This window comes from Lipotes vexillifer, unplaced genomic scaffold (assembly GCF_000442215.2).
Source record: "Lipotes vexillifer unplaced genomic scaffold, Lipotes_vexillifer_v1.1 scaffold1011, whole genome shotgun sequence".
NCBI classification, from domain to species: Eukaryota; Metazoa; Chordata; class Mammalia; order Artiodactyla; family Lipotidae; genus Lipotes; species Lipotes vexillifer.
The window spans coordinates 5,294,092-5,317,790 of record NW_006787698.1 but is presented as its reverse complement, the minus strand read 5'-3'; the positions used below and the strand labels follow the sequence as shown (position 1 = coordinate 5,317,790).

Genomic DNA, 23,699 nt, shown 5'->3' with positions numbered 1-23,699 from the left:
TTTGTTTTTTTTTTTTTTTAACCCCCATCCTAATGGGTATGAAGTGGTATCTCATTGTGGTTTTTTTTTTTTTTTTTTTTGCGGTACTCGGGCCTCTCATGCTGTGGCCTCTCCCGTTGCGGAGCACAGGCTCCAGACGCGCAGGCCCAGCGGCCATGGCTCACGGGCCCAGCCGCTCCGCGGCATGTGGGATCCTCCCGAACCGGGGCACGAACCCACGTCCCCAGCATCGGTAGGCGGACTCTCAACCACTGCGCCACCAGGGAAGCCCCACATTTTTAATGTATACCTTTTGAGTTTGGCTTCTCAGTTCTGCCTTTGTAGCACTTAAGCAGGTTTAGCCAATGCATAAATGAAAGAGCATGGCTGTGTACCAGTAAAACTTAATGTGTGGACACTGAAATTTCAATTTCCTATAATTTTCACGTGTCCCAAAGAGAATCCTTCTTTTGATTTTTTCCCAGCCATTTAAAAATGTAAAAACCGTGTCCATGGGCCGTGATTCAGCAACCGCCGCTCAGTCATACACCTCCACCCCACTGTAATATCTTTCCTTGCCACCCATCTTCCAGAAGCATATTTAGATATTTGAGTGTTCTTGAAAAATATGCCCTATGCTTGTTTAATTTCCTAAAATGGTATTGTGCTTTAGGGAAAAAAAAAAATCTCATTCTGTTTCTTATTTTTTCCTCTCTACACACTATTTTGGAACTCTCCACCCTGATGTTTATAAATCTGGTTTGTCACTTTTAATGACTGCGTAGATTTCTGCCCTAGGTATGTGCTACACTTTCTTATCTGATCCCCCGCCTTGGTGGGCCCCTGGGTTACTTCCAGCTCCTGGCCGCTTTGAACAGTATGGCGCCATCCTCACATGTCCCCTCTGGTGGGTTTGCTGGGTCACAGGGAATGTACAGCTTCACTCCATATTTTGTCTTATCCTGGACGAGAAAAGTTCTCCCTGTCCACGTTCCCAGCGGCCATGCTTGGTCCTGAAGTGCCCACTTCCCTACATCTGCACTAACATACAGTTTTACCTATCTTTCTAATTTTTTGCGCATTTGACACTGGTGCAAGGTGGTATCTGCTTGTGTTTTCTCGTTTTTGTATTTTTTTTTTAATTGGGGTATAGTTGTTTTACGATGTTGTGTTCGTTTCCTATCTCCTTGTTTTAATTTGCATTCCTTTGATTTCTGGTGAGGTTGAGCATCACCATATAAATTTAACAAGAATCCTTGGTGAGTTGCTTAGTTTTAGCCTTTGTCCATTTTTCTTTGGGCAAGTTTGAGATGTTCCTGGCATATTTCAGAATAGAGGTTGGCAAACTACAGACTGCAGGGCCAAATCCAGCCCACTGCCTGTTTTTATATAGCCCATGAGCTAAGAATGGTTTTTATGTTTTTAAATGGTTGAACAATGTGAAAAGAATAACATTGTGTGACATGAGCAAAATTATATGATATTCTAATTTATTAGAACACAGCCACGCCCATTCACTTATGTACTGTTTAGGGCTGCTTTTGTACTATTTGCAGCAGACCTTGTGGCCCGCATAGCCAAAAATATTTACTATCTGGCCCTTTACAGAAAAATCGTGTTGACTCCTATTCTAGAAAGTAATCCCTTGCCTGTTTTTGGCATTATGACTATCTTCCCACAGCCTGTATTCTTCTGTAGATTAACTTTGTCTAAGAGTTTTTTTTTTTTAACCAAATAGAAATCTTCACGTTGATGTAGTTAAACCCATCGTATTTTTCTTTTTTAAATTTTTGATATTTTCTGCTTTATTGAGATATAATTGACATATAACATTATATCAGTTTAAAGTATACAAATTAATGATTGGATATACGTATATACTGCAAAATGATTACCACAATAGGTTTAATTAACATCCATCACCTCACAGAGTTACAGGTTTTTTTTCTTGTGATGAGAACTTTTAAGATGTCTCTTAGCACCTTTCAAATATACATCAGAGATATCGTGGGTTCGGTTCTAGACCCCCTGCAATAAAGCGACTCACACAATTTTTTGGTTTCCGAGTGCATATGAAAGTTATGTTTACACTGTAGTGTAGTCTATTAAGTGTGCAGTAGAATTATGTCTAAAAAAATAATGTACATACCTTAATTAAAAAATACTTTATTGCTAAAAAATGCTAACCTTCATCTGAGCCTTCAGCGAGTCATAACATTTTTGCAATAGTCACATCAAAGATCACAGGTCACCATAACAAATACAATAATGATGAAAAAGCTTGAAATGTTGTGAGAATTAACAAAATGTGACACAAAGATACAAAGGGAGCAAATGCTGTTGGAAAAATTGTGCCAATAGGCTTGCTCGATGCAGGGTTGCCACAAACCTTCAATTTGTAAAAAAATGCAGTATCTTCGAAGCACAATAAAGTGAAGCCCACTAAAAGAAGGTATGCCTGTATCTTATACCTGGAGGATTGTACCTCTGGACCATCTTTACCCATCCCACCCATCCCCTGCTTCTGGCAACCATCAATCTGTTCTCTGTATCTATGAGGTTTTTTTGTTTTGTTTTTGTTTCTTTTATTCCACATTTAAGTGAGATCACATACTTTTCATATATGGTTAGTGCTCAGAGGGCTTTTTAAAGGGATCTTTCCCCTTCTTGAGGCCACTGATATTCTGCCACATTTTCTTCCTGTAGCTTTGTCATTGTGCTTTCATATTAGTCCTTCGAGTTTATTTTTTGCATAAGGTGTGAGGTAGGGATCCAGCCTCATTTTTCTTGGGCAGAGTAAGCTGCTTTCCCTACACCAACGCACAGAGCTCACCCTTGACCACTGATTTGTGGAAAGCCCTCTGCTTTACCCCAAGTTCTTTCAGACAGGGTCTGTGCTGGAACTCCTTTCCTCTGGCCCATTTCTTCTTGCAACCATGCCCTGCTGCTTTGATTATTGTGACTTTGGGAATATGTGTTACTCTATCATAAGCCAGCTTCCCCATCCCTGCCCATTTTTGTAAAATTAGCTGGCCATGGACTTTTGTTCTTCCTTATAAATTTTGGTAACAGTTTGCTCCATCTCCCAATAGAATAACAATAATAACTGTTATCAGTTTTGTTATTGTTATTTTAGTGTTACAGTGTCTGACCTTGAACTTCTCAAGCTGGAAGGAGCCATGCTTTTCCCTCCGGGCAGAACGGACCATACAGCTGCACCACTTCACTTTTTAATTTTTTTTTCACATTTTAAAAAATTGCGGTAGAATACGTATAACATAAAACTTACTCTCTTAACCATTTTTAAGTGTCCAGTTCAGTGGCAATAAGCACATTCACACTGCTGTCCAACCATCCCCACCATCTGTGTCCAGAACTTTTCCATCTTCCCAAATGATGGCACCCACCATCCTACTTTCTGTCTCTATGGATTTAACTCCTCTAGGAACCTCATATAAGTGGAATCATGCAGTATTTGTCCTTCTGTGACTGGCTTCTTTCACTGAGCATAGTCTGATTTTCTGAGTAACAAACCTCCCAGGTGTTTACATCAGGAGGCCTGAGCTCGGGCAACGGTGAGACTGTGAAGTGGCCCATCTGCCTCCTGATAAATTCCACTCACATAGTGCTTTTGTTTGTTTGTTTGATGTGAATTTATTGACAAGGTTTAAAAAACAATCTGGAGATTCATGTAAAAAACCCGTGTTTGCTCTTGGTTCCCCATGGGAGTTGGAGCTCCCCGCTCAGGAATCCGCCTGGCCCGACTGGGCTGGGGCGCTGTCGGAAGCATTTATGGCCAATGTCTTATCCGTTCTGTGTGCTTTATTTCTGCTGAGTGTTTACTCCCCGTTCTTAGCTCAAGTTGAGTGTTGCCCATGGACTTGAGGAAGTAATTACTGTGGATGTCAAAAAAAGTTAACCGTTAAAGGGAATTAAAATGAATTGGTCTGCAGAGCCCCTGCCCAGTTGGCAGGAAGGGGACATCCTGGAGAAGTGGTGACACAGAAGCCACACGTGGCCTGGCCGGGGCGGGGGTTGGGTGGGGGGAAACTGAGTGGGTTCTGAGACCCGGGCAGCCACTCCAAGTGGCAACGGGACTTTTGTTTCTAGCTCCAGGCTGGTGATCCGGGGCTGGAGCTGTCTGCCAAGGCCACTCCCGTTTGTGCAGTGGGCACCCTTGGGGCCCAGATCCTATAATGTCACCTTTGTTCTCAGACCAAACTGGACGGGGTTTTTTCTAATGATGATAAAACACACATAACATAAAAGTTATCATTTTTGCCATGTTTGAGTGTGCAGCTCAGTGGCATTAAGCACATTCACATTGTTGTGCAACTGTCCCCACCCTCCATTCCCAGAACTTTTTCATTGGCCCAAACTGAAACTCCACCTGGGTGGGGTTTTAGTTTTCATTTTCTAATAGCCCTTATTGTTTCTTTTTCATGATTATTAAAAGGAACACCTGCTTAATTTCTTTTTTTTAATTTATTTACTTATTTATTTTTTGGCTACGTTGGGTCGTCGTTGCGGTGCACAGGCTTCTCATTGCGGTGGCTTCTCTTGTGGAGCATGGGCTCTAGGCGCGTGGGCTCAGTAGTTGTGGCTCGTGGGCTCTAGAGCACAGGCTCAGTAGTTGTGGCACACGGGCTTAGTTGCTCCGTGGCATGTGGGATCTTCCCGGACCAGGGCTTGAACCCGTGTCCCCTGCATTGGCAGATGGATTCTTAACCACTGCGCCACCAGGGAAATCCCCTGCTTTATGTTAAGTAAAGAAGAAGGAAGTGAAATACAAAGTGTTATCTACAGCACAACCCTACTTATGTTAAAAAAAAAAGTATAATATTAAATCTTATCAAAATATAGTTTACAATTCTCTTGAATTAGAAAATGCTCTTCAAGTGCTCTTGATGTGCAGGTGTTGTTCTAAGCTCTCTCCCTCACATTACTGTCTTTAGTCTGCACAATGCCATGATGTAGGAAATGGTGTTTGTCTAAGCACAGAGAGGTTAAGTGACCTGCCTGAGGTCACACAGCTCTTTTGCGGGAGATATGAGTCCCGACCATGACCACTATGCTTGGCTATAGTTTCCAGACAATACTCGGTCTGAAGTCGGAGGGAGTCACAAGCCAGGATTATGGGGTCTCGTAGTCTTCCCTGACCAGCTGCGAGGCAGGCAACAAACCAGGGTTGTAATGGATTCTGCCACTTGTTTGCTGGGTGACCTCAGGCAATCTGTGCGCCTCAATTTCCTCATCGGTAAATAATCCAACTTCTGCATGGGCTGGGAAGATTTGATGAAATAATGCAAGAATTAGCCCTTGGAGCACCTGGCCTGGGGTATGTGACCGCCGCCCCCCCGCCCCCGCCAGGAGGTAGCTATTGTTACTGTTCTTGTTTTGCTATTGTCACCCACAGTAAGCGCCTCTTTTCCTGCCCCTTCAGGTCTCCCACAGACTCCTGCAGAGTCATCCTTGTCACCCCCGGAGTCTGAGGGGGACTCCCTCATGCAGCCAGAGAAGAACACAGGCCTGGTGCCTGCCCACGACGCCACCAACAGAGAGCCTACCAGGCAAGCAGCCCCACAGGAGTCGGAGTCAGAGGAGGCCGGGGGTGCAGGTAAATGGGGGTGGCCACTGAGAGGGTCAGGTGCCAGAGGCCCGGTGTGGGGTCTGGCTTTGAGAGACCCTCACGACACCACGCTCCCTCACCAGGAGGGCCCCCAGCAGGTGTGCCATCCATCATGAAGCAGAAAGAGGAGCCCGCAGACCCCGAGACTCACCGGAGGAGCCTCCAATTCGTGGGGGTCAACGGCAGGTGAGAGAACCTGGTCTGAGCCCCTCACTTTATGGTTCATTCCTTTAACCAAAGCACAGTAGACAGACGAGGAAACGGAGGCACAACGGGGCCCCATGGGCTGGCTCCAGAGCCTGTGCTGCAACCACTGTACCACACTACCCCTCGGGAGGTGCCGGACTCGGCTCCCTGCCCTGATGGAGCTCCTGGTCCACTGCGATCTTGGGCCCTAATAGGCGATCCCAACACAACATGACTGGAGCAATGATGGGGGATGCTCAGGCAGTGGGGGGCCCAAGGAAATAACTGACGGAGGGGAGCACATGTGCTGCAGGACAAGCAGAAGCTTGCGAGGTGCAGAGTGGGAGGGGTGGGGTCTCCTGATGGAGGGCACAGCCTGGATAACGGCTCAGGGGTGGGAGGAAGCAGTGACGTGAAAAATGGGAGGCCTGGGGCTTCCCTAGTGGCGCAGTGGTTGGGAGTCCTCCTGCCGATGCAGAGGACATGGCTTCGTGCCCCGGTCCGGGAAGATCCCACATGCCGTGGAGCGGCTGGGCCCGTGAGCCATGGCCGCTGAGCCTGCGCGTCCGGAGCCTGTGCTCCGCAACGGGAGAGGCCACAACAGTGAGAGGCCCACGTACCGCAAAAAAAAAAAAAAGGGAGGCCTGGGGAACCGGGCCAGTTGGGGGCCTTGAATGCCAGGCCCAGAAGTTTAGATGTGTTTGGAGGTAGCAAGAAGCATGGGGGTCCTATTTGCAGTGGGGCAAGGGTCTGAATCAGTATAACACCTGTGTAAGGAGCAAAGTGTAAGAGGTACCAAAAGGTGGAAGGGAAAAGCAATGTCCCTCCCTGGCCCCCGCAAGCATGATCACAATCATGGCCAGTGTTTGTTGATCACTTACTGTGTGCCAGGTGCTATAAGCTGCATCCCTGGAGCCCTGTGAGCTAGATACTGCCATTACCCCCATTTAACAGATGGGGAAACTGAGGCCCAGAGAGGTCAAGTGACCCTCCCCACCACCTGCAGCGTCTCCCCCAGGTATGAGTCCTCATCCGAGGATTCCAGCACAGCAGAGAACTTCTCGGACAATGAGAGTACAGAGAACGAGGCCCCAGAGCCGGAGGAGAGGGTTCCGAGTGTGGTTGAAGCCCCCCAGCTCAGGCCCAAGGAGACAGCAAAGGCCAAGATCAGCCGGGAGGAGTGCCAGCTGTCCCGGGAGTCTCAGCAGGCGCCCACAGCTGAGGGGGCGTCGGGATCAAGTGCGGAAGAGGAGATCCGGTCAGTTTTCTGTGTGGGAGGGATTTAGGCAGGGTCTGGGGTGACCTCTGCCTCAGATCCCACCATTCAAACCCTCTGAGGGAACCTCCCATCAGTCATGTCCACCTTAGTCTGAATTAGTGAACAAGCACTTTCTCCTTCTGGGCATCTGAAGGTCCGGAGGCTTTGATAAAGGGCCTGATGGGGGCAATTTGGGCTGTTCAGGTTTGGGTTTAAGGGGCAGACCAAGTTTGTCCTTAAGCCATCCACCTTCTTTGGGACATTTGCCACACCTGTCCATCCTGTGTATGTCTCTTTTTTTTTCCCCCTGATTAAAAAAAAAAAAAAATCTGTCCTCAGAGAAAGATTTTCCATCTGCCACTGGCCACTTGGAATAAATTTTGGCCCACGTGTCCACTTTCTCTTGGGGTCTGTGTGCTCCCCATGTCTGCCCCTTGGGGTGCTGTGTAAAATTATGTCCCCAGGGAAGGGGGTCCGAGATTCTAACACTCAGGTGAGCCCTGGCAGGACTGGGTGAGTGCCTTGGTGGAGAGTGTTGAGGGCCTCTCCGAGCACCCCAGCTGGATGTGGGGAGTGGGGGGGCGCCCAGGAGGCTGAGGTGGGTGCTCCCAAGATCAACTCCCCGTTTGTCTGCCACCGGCAGGATGGAGCTCAGCCCCGACCTCATCTCAGCCTGCCTGGCCCTGGAGAAGTACCTGGATAGCCCCAGTGCCCTCACCGAGCGGGAACTGGTATGGTGGGGCCCTGGGCCTGAAAGACGGGGGAGGGCTTTGTCCCTTCCGCCCTCACCCTGGCTTCTCCTTGTGCTTTGGATCATGGGGACCCCAGGATCCTAGCTGGGAGCTTGTGGGGGGCTCCGAGGCTTGAGTCTTGGTCTTTGGAGAGGCTCCAGGGAGGCAGGGAGAGGCTGAGGATGATTGCCCGCCGGCAAACCCAGCCTTGGTTCCTGTTCCTTCGGGGGCTTGAGGGAAGGGGCTGCCATATTTCCCTTGATGGGTGTCTACACTTGCCTTTGAAGGCCACATCCAGGGTGGAGATGCTCACACCTTCTTCTAGGGACGTACCTGGCACTGCAGTGTCTACACTTCCCTTTAGGGTTCTTGTCCAGGGCAGGGGACACTACATTTTCCTCCAGGGGGCTCACTGGGGTGGGGCGCCCATGCTTCCCCTCAAGGCTCGGGTTCAGGGTAGGGTGTCTGCACTCCCCTTGGGGGGCTTCGTCTGGGATGGGGTGGGCTTCCGTGGCCCTCACACCCCTTTCCTTCCCAATCTGCATCCAGAAAGTGGCCTACACCACGGTGCTGCAGGAGTGGCTGCGCCTGGCCTGCCGCAGCGATGCCCACCCAGAGCTTGTGCGGCGCCACCTGGTCACCTTCCGGGCCATGTCGGCGCGGCTGCTGGACTATGTGGTCAACATCGCCGACAGCAACGGCAACACTGCGCTGCACTACTCCGTGTCCCACGCCAACTTCCCCGTGGTGCGGCAGCTGCTCGACAGCGGTGAGCCCGGCGGGGCGGGGCCAGTGGAGACACTGCCCTCCTGGTCTGTGGGGGAGGCCACCCTCATAGTTTGATGGAGGAAATGCTGCCCTCCCTGTCTGATGGGGTAGATGCCGCCCTCTCAGTCTGATGGGGGAGGCGCTACTCTCCCAGTCTGAGGTGAGGGGGATACAGGCCCCACCTGTGGCCCCGGTGTACTGGAAAAGGCAGACATGGTCTTATGGAAAATATGTGGCCCTTCCCTCGCCCCCCCCCCCACACCAATGACCCCTGTATAATGAAGGTGACACCTCTGGAACCCTAGTCTGAGGGAAGGACATGGATGTGGCCTCTGGCCTGGGGCTGGGAGAGAAGATGTGGTCCTCAATTCGACATGAAGAAATTTGCTTTCCCCTAGTGTAATGGGGAAGACATAGCCCCCTAGTCAGTCTGATGAAGGAGGCAGAGCCCACAGTCTCACGGAGGAAACTGACTAGGGACTCTTCCAGATCAATGGGGGAGACACAGCTTCTCCTTTCAGCCCTAAATGTGGGTGCCAGTATCCAGGGGGCCCCAGTCTGATGGAGGAGGCACAGTCTACACCTTTAGGAGCCCCTCCCATAATAGAGATGGAGACCCTAGGCCAGAATGGGGTTCTCAGTCCAAGAAAATGGAGTAATTAGGCCAGGCCTAGACTGCTGGAGGAGGCATGATACCCAGTGTTCACTATGGTCGTGAACAAGGCTTCCGGTCTGATGGCAGAGACCTGGCCTGGTCCTCGGGGAACGCCCCCCCACCCCGAGCCTTAAGGCAGACCTGGCCAGCATCAGGGGTGTCTGAGGCCTGTTGTCCTTCCGGTCCCCTCCCCTCAGGTGTCTGCCAGGTAGACAAGCAGAACCGCGCCGGCTACAGCCCCATCATGCTCACAGCCCTGGCCACCCTGAAGACCCAGCATGACATCGAGACTGTCCTGCAGCTCTTCCGGCTCGGAGATGTCAATGCCAAAGCCAGCCAGGTACGGGCCCTCGGCGCTGCAGACTCTTCCCATTTATTAAGTCCTGGCCATACCCAAGCCCAAGGGGAGAATCCCCACTCCACAGGCAAAGAAACCAAGGCTCAGAGACGTATTCATTTCCTCAAGGTCAAACTAGAGGAGGGGGGACTTGAACCTGGGGGTCTAGCTCCCCATTCTTTTTTTTTTTTTTTTGGCCGTGTCACATGGCATGTGGGATCTCAGTTCCCCAACCAGGGATCTAACCTGCGCCCCCTGCAGTGGAAGCACGGAGTCTTAACCACTGGACCTCCAGGGAAGTCCTGAGAGCCCCATTCTTTTTTTTTAAATCTTATTTATTTATTTTTGGCTGCATTGGGACTTCGTTGTGGTGAGTGGGCTTCTCATTGTGGTGGCTTCTTGTTGCAGAGCACGGGCTCTGGGCATGTGGACTTCAGTAGTTGTGCCATGCGGGCTCAGTAGTTGTGGCTCGCTGGCTCCAGAGCACAGGCTCAGTAATTGTGGCGCGCGGGCTTAGTTGCTCCGCGGCACGCGGGTCCTCCCGGACCAGGGATCGAACCCGTGTCCCCTGCATTGGCAGGTGGATTCTCAACCACTGCGCCACCAGGGAAGCCCCAGAGAGCCCCATTCTTAATGACCTGCCTGCCAGGGTGCCTCTGATACAGGACCTCATAGTGGAAGTGGGGGTGTGGGAAGACATGGGGGTCCTCAGCTTTTCTTAAGCCGACGCCATCCCACATCCTGCTTGGTAATTCATTGACCAGCAACCGGACGCTGGGGACTTAAATGTTTGACAAGCAGGCATGGTCCCCACCCTCCCAAAGCTCACTAGCCAGCCAGGAGCTCCAGGAGCCCAAGCATTGGCAGCTTAGCGGGGGTTTGGACTCAGGGCTGCGGGAAGCCACCAGGGCGGGGGCGAGGGCTGCTTTCTGGTTTGGAATCTCCCTTCGGCTGTATGTTGGGGAGCAGAAGCTGGGAGACTGTGGAGGTGACTGGGGCATGGATGGGTGTCTGGGCAGAAGAGCAGGGCAGCCAGGACCCCGTGGGAACAGCAAGGAGGGGAGAGATGAGCAGCAGCCTTACCGCAGCAAGGGAAAAGGGGGAGGTGCTGCTGTGGTGCATAACAGGCAGACCCTCCTTGCTTTTTTACTGATTTTTTTTTAATTAAAACTTTTTTCTTGGTGGTTTACTTTTTTTTTTAATTGAGGTATAGTTGATTTACAGCGTTGTGTTAGTTTCTGGTGTACAGCAAAGTGATTCAGTTTTACATATATGTTCTTTTTCAGATTCTTTTCCATTATAGGTTATTACCAGCTATTGAATATAGTTCCCTGTGCTATACAGTAGGACCTTGTTGTTTATCTGTTTTACATATAGTAGTTTGTATCTGTTAATCCCAAGCGCCTAATTTATCCCTCCCCCCACCTTTCCCCTTTGGTAACCATAAATTTGTTTTCTATGTCTGTGAGTCTGTTTCTGTTTTGTAAATAAGTTCATTTGTATCATTTTTTTAGATTCCACATATAAGCGGTATCATATGATAATATTTGTCTTTCTCTGACTTACTTCGCTTAGTATGATCATCTCTAGGTCCATCCATGTTACTGCAAATGGCATTACTTCATTCTTCTTTATGGCTGAGTAATACTCCATTGTGTATATATGTACCACATCTTTATCCATTCATCTGTCGATGGACACTTAGGTTGCTTCCAAGTCTTGTCTATTGTAAAAGTGCTGCTATGAGCATTGGGGTGCATGGATCTTTTTGAATTCGAGTTTTCGTCCTTCCAGATGTATGCCCAGGTGGTTTACTTTTTTAAAAATTGAGGTGAACCCTTTTAAAGTGAACAAATCGATCCATAATGCTGTGCAACCCCCATCTCTCTCTACCTCTAGAACATCTTTACACCCTGATAGGAGACCCGGCACCCACAGCTGTCACTCCCATCCTCACTTCCCCAGCCCCTGGCCCCCTCCAGTCTGCTCTCTGTCTCTATGGATTTGCCTGTTCTGGATATTTTATATAAATGGAATCATGTAGTATTGTGTCCTTTTGTGTCTGGCTCCTATCACGGAGCATAATATTTTCAAGGTTCATCCATGTTGCAGTATGCTTCAGGCCTTCATTTCTTTTTAAGGATGAATAATGTTCTGTAGTATGGATATATAAATTTCTTTATCCATTCATCCACTGATGGATGTTGATTTTTTTTTACAGTGAAGTTTAACTGGCAGACAGAAAAGTGTACAACTCTTAGCTCAACACATTTTACTTATGTTTGCACCTGTGAGTTAGGAATCTGATTTAAGTGGGCATAGCGGTGGGGAGGCACAGAGCATCTCCCCGAGGAGGAGACATTTAAGCTGAGACTTGAGGGAGGAGCCAGCAGGGGAAGACGGATCAGCAAGTGCAAAGGCCCAGTGGTAGGAAGGATTATTTGAGATACAGAAGGAGGCCCCCGAGTGGAGGTGCTGTTAGCGTCAGAGTACTCAGGAACGATGGATGGTTCCGGAGCAGGGGTGTCACGCTCTGGAGCCTGCATGATCCATAAGCTGTTCCTTGCCCTACCCAGGCGGGGCAGACAGCCCTGATGCTGGCGGTCAGCCATGGGCGGGTGGACGTGGTCAAAGCCCTGCTTGCCTGCGAGGCGGACGTCAATGTCCAAGATGATGACGGCTCCACGGCCCTCATGTGTGCCTGCGAGCACGGCCACAAGGAGATCACGGCGCTGCTGCTGGCTGTGCCCAGTTGCGACATCTCTATCACCGACCGCGTGAGTCCCCACCCAGGCACACTCCAGGGAGGGCGGGAACATGGTGCAGGGTGTCAGCATAGCAACTGATGCTTTGCAGGACGGGAGCACGGCTTTGATGGTGGCCTTGGATGCAGGACACAGTGAAATTGCATCCATGCTGTACTCTCGCATGAACATCAAGTGCTCGGTGAGTCTCGGCCCCGGGCAGGACAGGGGGTGCGGGGCTCTGGGAAAGGATGGTGTATGGGGACCATCCCAAGGGTTGCATGGTCAGCTGCTTGTTGAACCTTCATGGTGCCCCCGTGAGGAAATAAGACACGAGAGCTGAGACTGCATGGTTATGGCTGGCATCACAGTATTCGAACCCGGATCTGTCTAGTTCCAAATCATGCTCTTAATTACCACACAGAGGACTTTGGCGTGCCTCCCAAGCATGATTTCTGGTACCTTCCACAATAACCCAATTCAGTTGCATAAAGTACTGTTACTATTACCATTTCTCAGGTGGGGAAGCTGACGCTTTGAATGGTTACATTCCTGGCCCAAAGTCTCACAGACAGGAAGGGGCGGAGAGACCTTGGGGTCTGAATCCAGACCACGGGCAGGAGCCCTCTGCCCCCTCCTCTTCACCCCTACCTTGTAGGGCACGTCTGGGGCCAGGTTCAAGGGTGGCGTGGTGGGCGTCAACCACAGCAATTCCCCAAATGGTCTAGGAGAGAAAAGGTTGCTGAGACCAAAGCCATTTGGGTCCTGACTGGCTTCCAGCTTCTTCCTGAGGCTCCAGGTCTTTCCGTCTTCACTCCGTAGGGTGTTAGGACACCTGAGCCTCAGTTGTGGTGCTTAGGGGATCCCCTTGGGATCAGCTGTGGGCCTTCATGTCCTCAGCTGGAAAGTGGGGGTTGACGGGGCCGGGTGGTGTCCTGCTGTCTGATCTGTGGTCCTGCTTCCCAGGGCTCCTGAGGGGTGAATCCCACTCCTCCATCACTGTCCCCCTGGACCATTGCCGCTGCCTCCGCTCTGCTTCCCTGGCTCCCACCCTCACTGTCCCCTCCACTCTGTTCTCCCCACAGCGGCCAGAGGCCACTGTGAACACCTGAGTCGGGGTACATCCCTCCTCTGCTCACAGCCCTCTGTGGCTCCCACCCCACTTAAGAGAAAAAAGCAAAAGTCATCTCCAGAGCCCACCAAGCCCTGCTCAACACCCCTCACCTCTCCCCACTCTCTTTCCTCTCCCCCTCGCTCACTCTGCTCCAGCCACGCTGGCCTGATCGCCGCTCCTGCCTCAGGGCTTTTGCACTTGCTGTTTCCTCTGCCTGGAACGCCCTGCCCCTTGGCTGGACCCCCAACATCCTTCAGCTCAGACGTCACCCTCCCCAACCGCCCACTCTCCACTTTCATTGCCTTCCACCCCTTATCCCTCAGGAAAAACCCTCCACTGCATTCATCTGTGAGCTGCTCCGAAGCATCTCCCCAACGTCACCTCCTTGAGGCCAAGAAACCAAGGCCTCTTGTTCACTCACGGCAGGCGCGGGGCCAGACAACAAAGTCGGCGCCTCATAGCACAGGAAAGGATGCCAAACAAAAGGAATTCTGCCTCTCGTTTCAGTTCGCCCCGATGTCGGATGAGGAGAGTCCTGCGTCATCCTCTGCAGAAGAGTAGCTGTGAGAGGGGCCCGAGGCACCTCTCCCGGGGGGGCCAGGCAGCCCAAGAGCAAAACATCCCTCATCCCCTCCCTGGCCGGCCTCCACTCTGCCCACCAAGGCCCAAGTCTCAAATGCAAGTGGGGTTTTCTTCTGCTTCCCCAGGGAGCCCCCAACAGCTCTGAGACTTCAGCCGAAAGCAGGTTTTTTCCCAGTACCCCGGTTCAAAGCAGCCGCAGCGCAGACCGAAGCTAAATTCTTATATAAATTGGCGCCAGTGGCTGACGCTGGGGTGTGGGTTTGCGAAGAACGCTGAGAACAATCAACTGGCAATTAAGGATGGAGGAGGGTGAGAGGGAAAAATATTGTATTTCTGAATCATGTTCGGGGAAGGGGGGGAAAGTTTGAAAGTCACTGGAATCGCATATTTTCATTTTAATCCTCAATGTGATTACGCACGGATCACGTCTGGAGTGGCCTAATGCGCCCCCCGCTCGCTCCCCTACATTTAATTGTTTGGTATATAATAGCATTTTGTCCACTTCCCCCTCCCCAAATGGCTTTCTTGGTGGAATTTTCTTCTGGTCTCTTCACAAAGCAGACCCTGTCTTTGTCACCCAGGGCAGGAAGTTTAGTTGTTTCTTCTGCCTTCACGTTGCCACTGCCAGCGTCTCCCACGCCCTCATTCAGGTGGGGGGCTCAGGACCCAGCAGCCAAGGTGTGCAAGTAGCTCATATCGAGAGATTACCCAGAAATCCGTCCCCTCCCCACATGGGGGCCCTGGCAAATACTCATTTTCCTAGAAAATCCTTTCGATGTGGAGATGCAGGAAATGAATCTGGTCCCCAGAGTGGTCCCAGCATCCCTAGGCTTAAAACGCCAGTAGCAGGGCCATCCTTTTTCTCCGCAGACTCCAGAATTTCTCTCCTCAAAGGAGAGAAAACAGGGCATTGAGATTGTTGGCAAAGCATAGGACCAGTTCCAAAAACTCCATGTGTGCTTGATTAAAAGTTGGCTGCCCCCAAGGGCTCCCAATGCAAACTTAAAGAGACAGGGCTTTGCCGAAAACCAAACAAGGGCCAGCTGGGTTTTTTTTTTTAACAACGTACAGGCTTTCCAGAGCTGCCTGGAACGGAGCCTGCTGGAAACGGGGCTCTCCCGACACACGTAGTTTCCTGCATGGCCTATTTTGTCCCCAGAATCTCAACAAAGTTTTCTTTCCTGTTCCTTCCTTTTGTGACCAAAAAAAAAAAAAAACAAAGGGAGGGGGGAAGGGGGACAGGTTCCGAGCGTTGAAAAGTGCCTTGTGACCAGGGAGTAAGATCCCTAGTTCTTAGGTGTCCTGCCCTCTCTTGTCCAGTTCTCAGCCTAGCTGCTGGGGTGGAAGCCAAAACCCCAGCAGGACAGAGCAAGCCCTCGGCACTTACACGTTCATTCAATAAAGCCAAGTGCTGGCTTCTCTCCTAGAAAAGTAGGTTTCCTGGCTTGAGTCTGGCTTGCTTTGATTTTGATGGAAGGGATGGTATCCAAGACAGCTTCAATGGTCAAAGGAGAGAGACACCTGTGTGTGTGTGTGTGTGTGTGTGTGTGTGTGTGTGTGTGTGAGAGAGAGAGAGTGTGTGTGTGTGTGTGTGTGTGTGTGTGTGTGTGTAGAGACACCCCTGTGTGTGTGTGTGTGTGTGTGTGTAGAGAGACACCCCTGTGTGTGTGTGTGTGTGTAGAGAGACACCCCAGTGTGTGTGTGTGTGTGTGTGTGTGATGACCACTGACAGAAGGCCACAGCGTTGGGCAGCTTTGAGAAGTGGAACAAGAGTTGTGTGCCTGTGTGTCTGACCCTGGAGCTGGTGGGTGTGTTTATTTTAAGCTTTTAGAAGCAGTTCATTGACACCCCCTATAAGTCCATAGTTATCCCTGTGTTCCCTTCTCCCCAGCTTACCCACTGAACTTGGCATGGTAGGCTACAGGGGGTCCTGCCTCTGATCCCACTCTCTTCTCACGTGTATTCATGACCTTTAACTTCACTTTCCAACCGCGGTACGTCCATCAAGACAGTATTACACTTAACTGAAGTATTCCTTTTTGTAATCGTTTTTTAGAAAGTAAAGGAATTTAATAAAGCTACCTTATGATTATGCCAAAGCATCTGTGTCTGGTCTTTGTCTTACTGTACTACTCTTGAAGTTTTAAAATAGATCTCTTTTTTATTTTTATTTATTTATTTATTTTTTATTTTTTTGCCGTATGTGGGCCTCTCACTGTTGTGGCCTCTCCCATTGTGGAGCACAGGCTCTGGACGAGCAGGCTCAACGGCCATGGCTCACGGGCCCAGCCGCTCCACGGCATGTGGGATCCTCCCAGACCGGGGCACGAACCCGTATCCCCTGCATCGGCAGGCGGACTCCCAACCACTGCGCCACCAGGGAAGCCCTATTTTTTTTTTTTCCAATTTTTTCTTGCGGTTAGCGGGCCTCTCACTGTTGCGGCCTCTCCCGTTGCGGAGCACAGGCTCCGGACGCGCAGGCTCAGCGGCCATGGCTCACGGGCCCAGCCGCTCCGCGGCATGTGGGATCTTCCCGGACCGGGGCACGAACCCCTGTCGCCTGCATAGGCAGGGGGACTCTCAACCACTGCGCCACCGGGGAAGCCCTAAAATAGATCTCTTTTTTAAAATGGACTTATTTGAACAATGTTCCAAGCTACAGAAAGGTGACAAGAATATTACAATAAATGCCCTTATGCTCTGCCCTACACTGGCACTATCCAATACTATAGCCACTGGCCACCAGCCACCTGTGGCAATTTCCATTTAGATGTAAATCAACTGTAATTAATTCATGGTCAGTAGCTGCATGTAGTTGGTGGCTACCCTATTGGGCTGCAGAGATACAGAACACTGCCATTGTGGCAGAAAGTTCTAATCAAACCCATTGTGGGTGGGACTCCCCTGGTGCTGCAGTGGTTAAGAATCCGCCTGCCAATGCAGGGGACATGGGTTCGAGCCCTTGTCAGGGAAGATCCCACATGCCACAGAGCTACTAAGCCCATGCACCACAACTACTGAAGCCCGTGCACCTAGAGCCCATGCTCCGCAACAAGAGAAGCCACCACAATGAGAAGCCCGCGCACCTCAACGAAGAGTAGCCCCCGCTCACCGCAACTAGAGAAAGCCCGCATGCAGCAAGACCCAAAGCAGCCAAAAATAAATAAATAAATAAATAAATAAATTTTAAAAAGAAACCCACTGTGGGCAGAAAAAAATGTTTACTAATTGTTCTTTCCTCATGACAAAAGAATTTATAGTGATTGTAAAACACAAAGTTTAAGCAATACAAAAGCATTTGGCATAGTGGAGGGTGCCATGGTCCTACTTGGTAGAAATGCGTGCCATCGCCAATACTTTGGAGAATCTCCTGTCAAACCTTTTTCTTATAGGTTGGATATTAAAATACTTTGTTTTGCTGTTTCATTTTTTATTGAGGTGGCATATACCATTTGCATACAAGTCGTGTACAAAAGTGTACAGCTCCATGGCTTTTTTGTTGTTTGTTTTGTTTTTGCGGTACGCGGGCCTCTCACTGTTGTGGCCTCTCCCGTTGTGGAGCACAGGCTCCGGACCCACAGGCTCAGTGGCCGTGGCTCACGGGCCCAGCCGCTCCGCGGCATGTGGGATCTTCCCGGACCGGGGCACGAACCCGTGTCCCCTGCATCGGCAGGCGGACTCTCAACCACTGCACCACCAGGGAAGCCCTCCATGGCTTTCTGAAAAGTGAACATCTATGAGTCACCACCTCCAAGAAAGGAAGCAGAGCATCCTCAGCAACATCCCCCAGTCCCTGGGCCACTCCTCTCTCTCCCCCAAGGATGACTGATGATGGATGATTGCTCTCCTGATTCTCACTTCCTATGTTTTTCCTCTGGACTGTTCAACCAGGAGATAATGGGTGGTTTTCAGAGATTATAGGAAGTCCCAGAAATTTTATGCAAAGTTGTATATTTCTAAGTGGAAGGTCCACTGATCTTGTCAGTTTTCCAGAAGGGTCTGTGAGCCAAGAAGGGGCCTTTCGGAAATTAAAAAGAAAAAAATTGTTCAGACGCTCCCTGGTGGTCCAGTGGTTAGGACTCGGTGCTTTTACTGCCATGGCCCGGGTTCCATCCCTGGTCGGGGAACTAAGAACCCACAAGCCATGTGGCATGGCCAAAAAATAAATTAAATTAAATTTAAAAAAATTGTTTCTCACAAGCAATCACCCAGGACCATTTCATCATCTTTGTTACCTTGTTCAGCTCATGCTTAAGACCCCATTCCCCACCCTCCAAACCCAGTGTCTTGCTTTGCTTTTTAAAATTACATGTCTGCCAAAAGGAATGAAATCGAGTTATTTGTAATGAGGTGGATGGACCTAGAGTCTGTCATACAGAGCAAAGTAAGAGAGAAAGAGGAAAACAAATACCGTATGCTAACACACATATATGGAATCTAAAAAACTGGTACTGATGAACCTAGTGGCAGGGGAGGAATAAAGATGCCGACGTAGGGAACGGACTTGAGGACACAGTGGGGGAAGGGGAAGCTGGGATGAAGTGAGAGAGTAGCACTGACATATATACACTACCAAATGTAAAATAGATGGCTAGTGGGAAGCAGCCGCATAGCACAGGGAGATCAGCTCAGTGCTTTGTGACCACCTAGAGGGGTGGGAGAGGAAGAGTGGGAGGGAGGCTCAAGAGGGAGGGGATATGGGGATATATGTATACACATAGCTGATTCACTTTGTTGTAGAGCAGAAACTAATACAAAATTGTAAAGTAATTATACTCCAATAAAGATATTATAGGGACTTCCCTGGTGGCACGGTGGTTAAGAATCTGCCTGTTGGGCTTCCCTGGTGGCGCAGTGGTTGGGAGTCCGCCTGCCAGTTTGGGAAGATCCCCCATGCCACAGAGTGGCTGGGCCTGTGAGCCGTGGCCGCTGAGCCTGCACATCTGGAGCCTGTGCTCCGCAACGGGAGAGGCCACAACAGTGGGAGGCCCGTGTACCGCAGAAAAAAAAAAAAAGAATCCGCCTGCCAATGCAGGGAACACGGGTTCGAGCCCCGGTCCAGGAAGGTCCCACATGCCGTGTACCACAACTACTGAGCCTGTGCTCTAGAGCCCGTGAGCCACAACTACTGAGCCCGTGTGCCACAACTACTGAAGCCCTCACGCCTAGAGCCCGTGCTCCACAACAAAAGAAGCCACCGCAATGAGAAGCCTGCACACCACAACGAAGAGTAGCCCCCACTCACCACAACTAGAGAAAGCCCGAACGCAGCAACGAAGACCAAACACAGCCAAAATTAAATAAATAAATTAAAAGAAAAAGATATTACAAAAAAATAATAGAAATTGTGCATGGAAAAAACATGTTTGAAAATATATATGTGTCTATTTTTGTGGCAAAATATACATAACAAAACATTTACCATCTAAACTATTTTTAACCGTGCAGTTCAGTGCCATTAAGTACATTCACATCGTTGTGCAACGATCTCCACCATCCATCTCCAGAACTCTTTTCATCTTCCCAAAGTGAAACTCTGTCCCCATGAAACACTGACATCATCACTCCCACACCCAGCCGCTGGCAACTGCCATTCTATTTTCTGTCTCTGAATTCAACTACTCTAGGGACCTCATATAAGTGGAATCGTGCAGTATTTGTCTTTTTATGGCTGGCTTATTTCACTTAGCATAATATACTCAAGATTCATCCACGTTGTAGCATGTGGAAGAATTTCCTTACTTAAAGACTGAATACTATTCCATTGTTTGCATGCACCACATTTTATTTATCCATTCATCCATCAGTGAACACTTGGTTGCTTCCACCTTTTGGCTATTGTCTATCATGCTGGTTATACAAACATCTTCAAGTCCCAGCTTTCAATCTGGGGGGTATATATCTAGAAGTACAATTGCTGGGTCATACAGTAGTTCTGTTTTCAGTATTTTGAGGAATAGCCAGAGTTTTTTCCAGAGCAGTTGCACCAATCTACATTCCCACCAACCAGTTTTTCCATGTCCTCACCAACAATTGTTATTTTCTGATTTTTTTTTTTTTAAATAGTAGCCATCCTAATGGCTATGAGTGGTTGGTTCTTCCTTTATTTTTTGGAACTGAGGTGAGTGGCCTTTTTGACAGGAGCATTTATATTTTTCAGGCTCTGGTTGTGCAACCTGGAATGGCTTAACTCTTGAAAAACCTTTCCCAGCTGATAAGAGAGCTATCATTAGCCCATGTCTTAGAAAGGTTAAGAACTTGCCACGGGGCTTCCCTGGTGGCGCAGTGGTTGAGAGTCTGCCTGCCGATGCAGGGGACACGGGTTCCGGGAAGATCCCACGTGCCGCGGAGCGGCTGGGCCCGTGAGCCATGGCCGCTGAGCCTGCGCGTCCGGAGCCTGTGCTCTGCAACGGGAGAGGCCACCACAACAGTGAGAGGCCCGCGTACCGCAAAAAAAAAAAAACTAGGGTACGTTGCGTATTATTAGCTACATTACATAAATCAACAAAGAAATGTACACTGAAAATGGAATAAGATGTTTCAACACATTAAAAAAAAAAAAAACTTGCCACGGTCATAGGTGAACTGCAGAGCCAGAAACTGAACCCATGGTCTTATCTCTTCATTTCACTCAGCACTGTGCCCGCCTTTAGGCACAGAGAAGGCCAGCCTCTGCCACCAAAGGTCACATAGCTGATGGTGACAGAGCAATCTCAGCATCAAATGCTCAGCTAACAGGAGGGTGAGCGATGCCATAAGCACTGACTCTGGGGACCCAGCTCCATGCCCGGACACCGACATTTCTTCAGGAAACAGCTAAGGTGTCATTACTTATATATCTGCTAGCCACCCTATCAGACAAAGGCTGTGGAGCTTCTTAACCTGAAAATCTGGGGATGGCCTTCTGGGGTCCTGAAATCCAAAAATGTGTGCCTGTTGGGTAGGTTTTTCAAAGAGCCTGTCTCGTTGCTTTCATTAGGTTTCAAAGGAATCTGTGACCCGGGGAAGACTAAAGAAATGTATTAGTCTTAAGGGTGTCCCCAGCTCCATGACTGCTGCAAAAATATTACATGAGCAGTCCCTGGGGTCTTGGCAAAAATTATCCCATGAAGTAAGCTCTAAGGAGGAAGGTGGCTCCAGGCTTGGGCTTGGGGACCTGTCAGATTCTGGATGGTCAGTGGAAATCTTGACGCCTCTGTTGTAGTTTCTCTCCTCTCTCCCTGGCTGTGCCTTCTCTAGCTGGCCGGCTTCTCCTCTCTTCTCCAATGTCTGCAATTGGTGGGTCTCAGAACTTAGTCCTCAGACCTTGTCCTCTCCATACTCTCCCCAGGAGAGCTGTCATCTGATATTGGCTGCACCCTGACGACATCCGTATTTCTATCTGCAGCTCAAATGTCTCTGCAGACTCACAGCCAAGTAACTACCTTTTCTTTTTTTTTTGGCCACGCCGTGGAGCATGCGAGATCTTAGTTCCCTGACCAGGGATCGAACCCACGTCCCCTGAAGTGGAAGCATGGAGTCTTAACCACTGGGCCGCCAGGGAAGTCCTACAACTATCCTCTTGATAGCTCCACGTGGTCAGCCTCCAGGCACTGGGAACTTCCCCAAGCTTTCCATTTCACACAGCCCTCCACCTCCAAGCCTGCTCCCCTACCCGCCTTGGTCACCAGTACCACCACCACCACCCACCACCCAACAGGTGTTTGGGCCAAACACCCAGAAGCATCCTTTCTCTTCCTCAGAGAAGGATGGAATCCAGTCTTGCTGGCAAGTTCTCTTGATTCCGGAAGATCTGGAGCCAATCCACTCCATAGCTCTTCCCTGCTTAACACCTTTGAACTTACTCTTTCCTCTGCCTGGTGCTTTGTTTCCTTTTTGTTTCCTTTTCATCACTCGGGTCCCAGTTCATATGTCCCCTTCTCAGGGAGTCCATCCCCGACCACCTAACCTAAAGCCACTTCCCTCCCCTGCCCCAACTCTGGTGACTCTGTCCTATGACCCTGTTTTATTCCCTGTAGCAGGTGTTCCTGGCTAAAATGATTCTGTTCATCTGTTTCTTTGCTTACTGTGAGGACTTGCCACTAGAGCTGTGGCTTTCAATGAGTTTTTACACAACCCACAGCAAGATACAAATTTCACATGTGACCCAGTGATCCAGGTGTTATGGCTGCATCACAAATTACCCCCAAGTTTACTGGCTTTAAACAAAGGCATCGATGTTGCTCACAAACCTGCAGTTTGGGCCGGGCTTGATGGGAACAGTTCTCTCTCTGCTCCTCTTGGTGTCAGCTGGGATGGCTCAAAGCCTGGGGGCTGGAATCATCTCAATGTTCACTCACTTACTTCTCTGGTGGTTGATGCTGGTTTCGGCTGGGACCTTATCTGGGAGACTCCTCACGTGGCTTGGGCTTCCTCACAACATAGCAGCTGGGCTCACAGAGAGTATCCTGGAATTGAGAAAGGGAGAGAGCGAGCTAGCACCAGGCAAAAGATATATTCTAGTTTCTGACCTAGACTTGGAATTCACACAGCGTCCCTTCTGCCACATTCTGTTTGTTGCACAAACCCCGCTCAAGTTCAAGAGAAGAATTGGAGTCTGCCTCTTGATAGGGACTGGCAAAATTGGAACTATTTCCGTAGCCATTTTTTGGAAAATACAATCTTCCACACCCAGTAGACAAATGGGGGCAGTTTCCCAAAACAATACTTAGCTTTCTGTACACAATGCACTGATTTTTTTTTCATTGTATTTTGTTGAAAATGCTGGTCATGACCCGCTTATTTCTTCACCTCATTTGAGGGACATGTCACAAAAGTGAACAGTTTGTCTTTCCTCAACCGTAACCCCGCACACAGCATGGTGTTCGGTGAGAATCAAACACCTCACCCACTAGCCTTCTACGTATTTTTTATTTAACACCTATAAAGCACGTACTGAATACCAGGCACTGACCTCATTTAACTCTCACACCAACTCTGAAGTAGACACTATGATGATCCTCACTTAACTTAGGAGGAAAGTGAAGCTCAGAAGGATGAAGAAATTTGCTCGGGGTAACACAGCTAGTAAGTGGCAAATCTGGGATTGAAACCCAATAAATCTGGATGCAGACTCCATTTTGCTACGCAGCCTCTTACAGAATTTACTTATTTTTGATGTTTATTGTGAGTGTCCCACACACACACCGCTGAACCTCAGCTCCACGAGAAGTAATTCTCGGCTTCGCCCCTAGAACAGCGCGTTGCTCGCAGCAGGCGCTGGACACGGAAAGAAACAGCTTGCAGCTCTTGCAGCCGCTTTCCAGCCTGCGCAGGCGCATCAGGCAGGACTCCGGAGGCAGCCCCCTCCCTACGCAGACTGGCCATCGCCAATGGCTGACAGAGGAGCCGGCGCAGGCGCACTAGTCCGACTGGAAGCGGCCTCCCTCATTGGCTGATGACTGACGTGGGCTAAACCCAATGGAAACGGGCCTCTCCGGGAAGGGGGCGGAGCCCAGGGGCAGTTAAATTTGCGCGGGATTGGTCCTAGTGTAGTCATGGCGGCTTTCCGCGACATGGAGGAGGTGAGCCAGGGGCTACTGAGCCTGCTGGGTGCCAACCGCGCCGAGGCGCAGCAACGGCGGCTGCTGAGGCGCCACGAGCAGGTGGTGGAGCGGCTGCTGGAGACGCAAGACGGTGCCGAACAGCGGCTGCGAGGTGAAGGCCGGGTCGGGGTC

The 23,699-nt window shown here is 49.9% G+C and overlaps 2 protein-coding genes across 3 annotated transcripts in view; both read left to right on the top strand.

The window, feature by feature from the left end:
- Window positions 1-13,962, top strand: part of KANK2 (KN motif and ankyrin repeat domains 2) — a 22,075-nt gene extending 8,113 nt beyond the window's left edge. Inside the window, exons 3-11 of one of the 2 annotated variants that reach the window (XM_007460695.1) lie at window positions 5,423-5,596; window positions 5,692-5,794; window positions 6,813-7,052; window positions 7,696-7,783; window positions 8,333-8,552; window positions 9,404-9,546; window positions 12,120-12,320; window positions 12,400-12,489; window positions 13,909-13,962. In XM_007460695.1, coding sequence (XP_007460757.1) covers window positions 5,423-5,596; window positions 5,692-5,794; window positions 6,813-7,052; window positions 7,696-7,783; window positions 8,333-8,552; window positions 9,404-9,546; window positions 12,120-12,320; window positions 12,400-12,489; window positions 13,909-13,962 — 1,313 coding nt within the window. Of the gene's footprint in view, window positions 1-5,422; window positions 5,622-5,662; window positions 5,795-6,812; window positions 7,053-7,695; window positions 7,784-8,332; window positions 8,553-9,403; window positions 9,547-12,119; window positions 12,321-12,399; window positions 12,490-13,908 lie in introns of both variants that reach the window. The other variant, XM_007460694.1, reaches the window with a different exon arrangement.
- Window positions 13,963-23,494: 9,532 nt separating this feature from the next.
- SPC24 (SPC24 component of NDC80 kinetochore complex) overlaps window positions 23,495-23,699 on the top strand; it is a 6,726-nt gene continuing 6,521 nt past the window's right edge. The window contains exon 1 of the mRNA XM_007460693.1: window positions 23,495-23,679. Within this exon, the coding sequence (XP_007460755.1) occupies window positions 23,520-23,679 (160 nt within the window). The 5' untranslated portion in view covers window positions 23,495-23,519. The remainder of the gene's footprint in view (window positions 23,680-23,699) is intronic.